The 2,849-nt window shown below is 52.1% G+C and overlaps 1 protein-coding gene across 1 annotated transcript; it reads right to left on the bottom strand.

The window, feature by feature from the left end:
* Window positions 1-573: 573 nt before the first annotated feature.
* Window positions 574-2,849, bottom strand: CAMP (cathelicidin antimicrobial peptide). Its single transcript, XM_053599908.1, has 4 exons — window positions 2,592-2,849; window positions 1,523-1,630; window positions 1,308-1,379; window positions 574-767 (listed from the first exon to the last, which is right to left on the bottom strand). Exons 1-4 carry the CDS (start codon window positions 2,787-2,789, stop codon window positions 630-632), a joined length of 516 nt encoding a protein of 171 aa, XP_053455883.1. The 5' UTR covers window positions 2,790-2,849; the 3' UTR covers window positions 574-629.

Genomic DNA, 2,849 nt, shown 5'->3' with positions numbered 1-2,849 from the left:
TCTCTTTTTTTTCTTTTCTCTTTCCTCCTCCTCCTCCTCCTCCTCCTTCTTTTTCTTCTTTTTTTTTTTTTTAAGAGATGGAGTCTTGCTCTTGCTCAGAACGGTCTTGATCGCCTGATCTCAAGCAATCCTCCTGCCTGGGAATGGTACCAGCAGGTTGACCATAGCTAGTCAGCCATCCATCCATGAGAGCAGAATATGTCTCAGTGAGTGTAAACAACATGTCTGGTCACTCCTTGAAATGTCACCTCTCCATGAGCAGCCCCACAGCACCCCCCCACTGCACACAGACTAGAGCTCAAGTCCCTGCTGGGAGTTCAACTGAGGGGCTTAGCAGGTGTGCCAAGGACCTGGGGAGGGATGCTGAGAATGGAGATGTTGACCTCTTGATTCTGCTGCCCCACTCCATGTCGTCCTGAAGGAACAGCTGCCACACACACTCCCCTATGTTATGTGCGCACACACACACACAAATTTACACTCACACTCATACGGGGCCTTCCAGAGTTTAGGGCTTGGTCATGTAAGAGACAGGAGGCAAGAGAAGTGAGATTGAAGCCTGAGGAATTTGCTTTCACAGAGTTTATTTTTTCAGAGTCTGGAAGACTAAGTCAGTGGTAGGGCAGACCCTAAGACTCCGTCCTGGGTGCAAGATTCTGGAAAAATTCCTTGATTGCCCGGCCAATATTCTCAAGTTTTCTGCCAAACTTCTCCGCACCTCTCCGGAGGAACCCACCCAGCCGGGTAGCTTTCATGGTATTCTGGAGCTGGGCACCAGGAGGAAACATATTTCTTATGGGAGCTGTACACAGGGTCAATCCAAGACTCTTCCCCACCTGGGCCCTCCTTCCTAGCCCACCCCAGGAGGCTTGAGGCCTGTGTTCACCCTCTGGCTGTGACCTCTGAAGCTGAGTAAACTGAGGCCTCAAAATGGCAAGGGACTCCCCAGGGTCACATAGCCTATCTCAGCAAAGCTGAGAGGGGAACACAAGGCTGAGAACTCATTACTATAAGTCAGTGGCTCTCCTGGAGAATTCATCAAGACACAAATTGCTGGGCCCCGCAGTCAGATTCAGCAGGTCTTAGTGGGGCCTAAGAATTTGCATTTCAACAAGTTCCAAGGTAAGGACCACACTCTGAGAACCACTGCTCTAAGGAATTCCAGAGCCAGCTCTGGAGACAGGGTTAAGGTTGAGGGAAGATCACAGGCTGGGAGGGGATAGAATGGTAGTTAATTGGTCCATAGGATGGTTCACACTCCTCTCCCCGCCCCCCATCAGCCCCGCACCCCAGAACAGCCCACTCACCTCATCACAGGTGATATCAAAGGAACTCCTGACCTGGTCCAGGGTGACTGTGCCCACACACCGCTTCACCAGCTGGGAAAGGAAAGCTCAAAGTCAAACTAGAACCCATGTGCCATAACCTCCCAGCTCTACCCCTTTGGCTGGAAATGTTCCCCGGGGACCCCCTTTGTTCAGCAACCCTAAGAGGCACCCTCTAGCATTCGCTGACTCCTCACCCCATCCTCCTTGAAGTCACACTGCTCTGGTGGCTGCTGTGTTGTTCTGGAGCACACTGTCTCCTTCACCAAGAAGTTCACAGGCTTTGGGATGTCTGGGTCATCATCCTAATCAGGGGTGAAAATGGGAAGACCAGGTTTAGGCCCATTCTTGCCTGTTCTGATTTGTATTTCTGACCCTTCACAAAGAGAGCAGGCTTTCAACAGCACCTACTGGGTACTGGGCTTAGTAGTGGGGTACGGAGGGGAGCCCATTCCTGCCCTCCTCAAACATTCAGTGAGCAGGAACAGACCTCAGACAAGCTCTAGTAAGGAGTACTTCCTGCTCAGGCTGGGAGTAAGAGTAATCAGGGGTCTTCCTGGAGGACAAGACATGTCCACTGGTACCTCAAGTCTGGTCAGAGCCCTTCTTCTCTGTGTAAAGTAACAGGGTACAGAAGAGACTTAAAACAGGAGAAGTCACTGCCCAGAGACAATATCCCCACCCTAGTCTCTGGAGCTCCCAGAAGTCCCTGCATCCCACAGGGTGGGAGTATGAGCACCCCTGCCTACAGCAGGGTTTGGGGTTTTTTGGTTTTTTTCTTTTTTTGCAGTTTTTGGCTGGGGCTGGGTTTGAACCCACCACCTCCGGCATATGGGGCCAGTGCCCTACCCCTTTGAGCCACAGGCGCGGCCCTACAGCAGGGGTTTTTTTTGTTTGTTTGTTTCTGTTTTTGTTTTTGTTTTGTTTTTTTTTTTTGAGCCGAAGTCTCACTCTGTTGTTCAGGTTAGAGTGTGAGGGCTAATTTTTCTATTTTTAGTCGAGTCCAGGTCTTGCTCTTCCTCAGGCTGGTCTTGAACTTCTGATCCCAAGTTATCCTCTCATTTCACCCTCCCAGAGTGCTAGGACCAGCCCACAGCAAGAATTCTAAGGCAGGAGGTTCTTATGCTGGGAGGGGACACAGCTCTGGGAAAGCTGCCTGGAAAAAGTGGGACTAGGCTCAAAGTGCCTTCCTGGCAGGAGGTGCAACAGGAACAAAGGAGTCACACTGTAGTCCATCCTAGCCAGAGTAGCCCACCTCCAACTCACCCCCTTGGGCTGCTGGTCCAGGTCCAGGAGGCGGTAGAGGTTGGCCTCTGAGGAGCGCTGGTTGAAATCATCAACTGCACGAAGCACGGCCTCCTTGTAGCTGAGGGCCTGGGCAGTGGCCAGAGGCATCACCAGGCCCAGCAGCAGCAGCACCAGCGACCACCACCCCAGAAAAGAGCCATCCCTCCGGTTCTCCATGGTCCTCAAGTCTTTCTCCCCCTTATCCCCCTGGAGCCTCCTTTATGCCCAGCCTGAGCC

Source organism: Nycticebus coucang, chromosome 8, assembly GCF_027406575.1.
Source record: "Nycticebus coucang isolate mNycCou1 chromosome 8, mNycCou1.pri, whole genome shotgun sequence".
Classification (NCBI taxonomy): Eukaryota; Metazoa; Chordata; class Mammalia; order Primates; family Lorisidae; genus Nycticebus; species Nycticebus coucang.
Note: the sequence above shows the minus strand (reverse complement) of the source record. Positions and strands in the feature narration are given on the sequence as shown.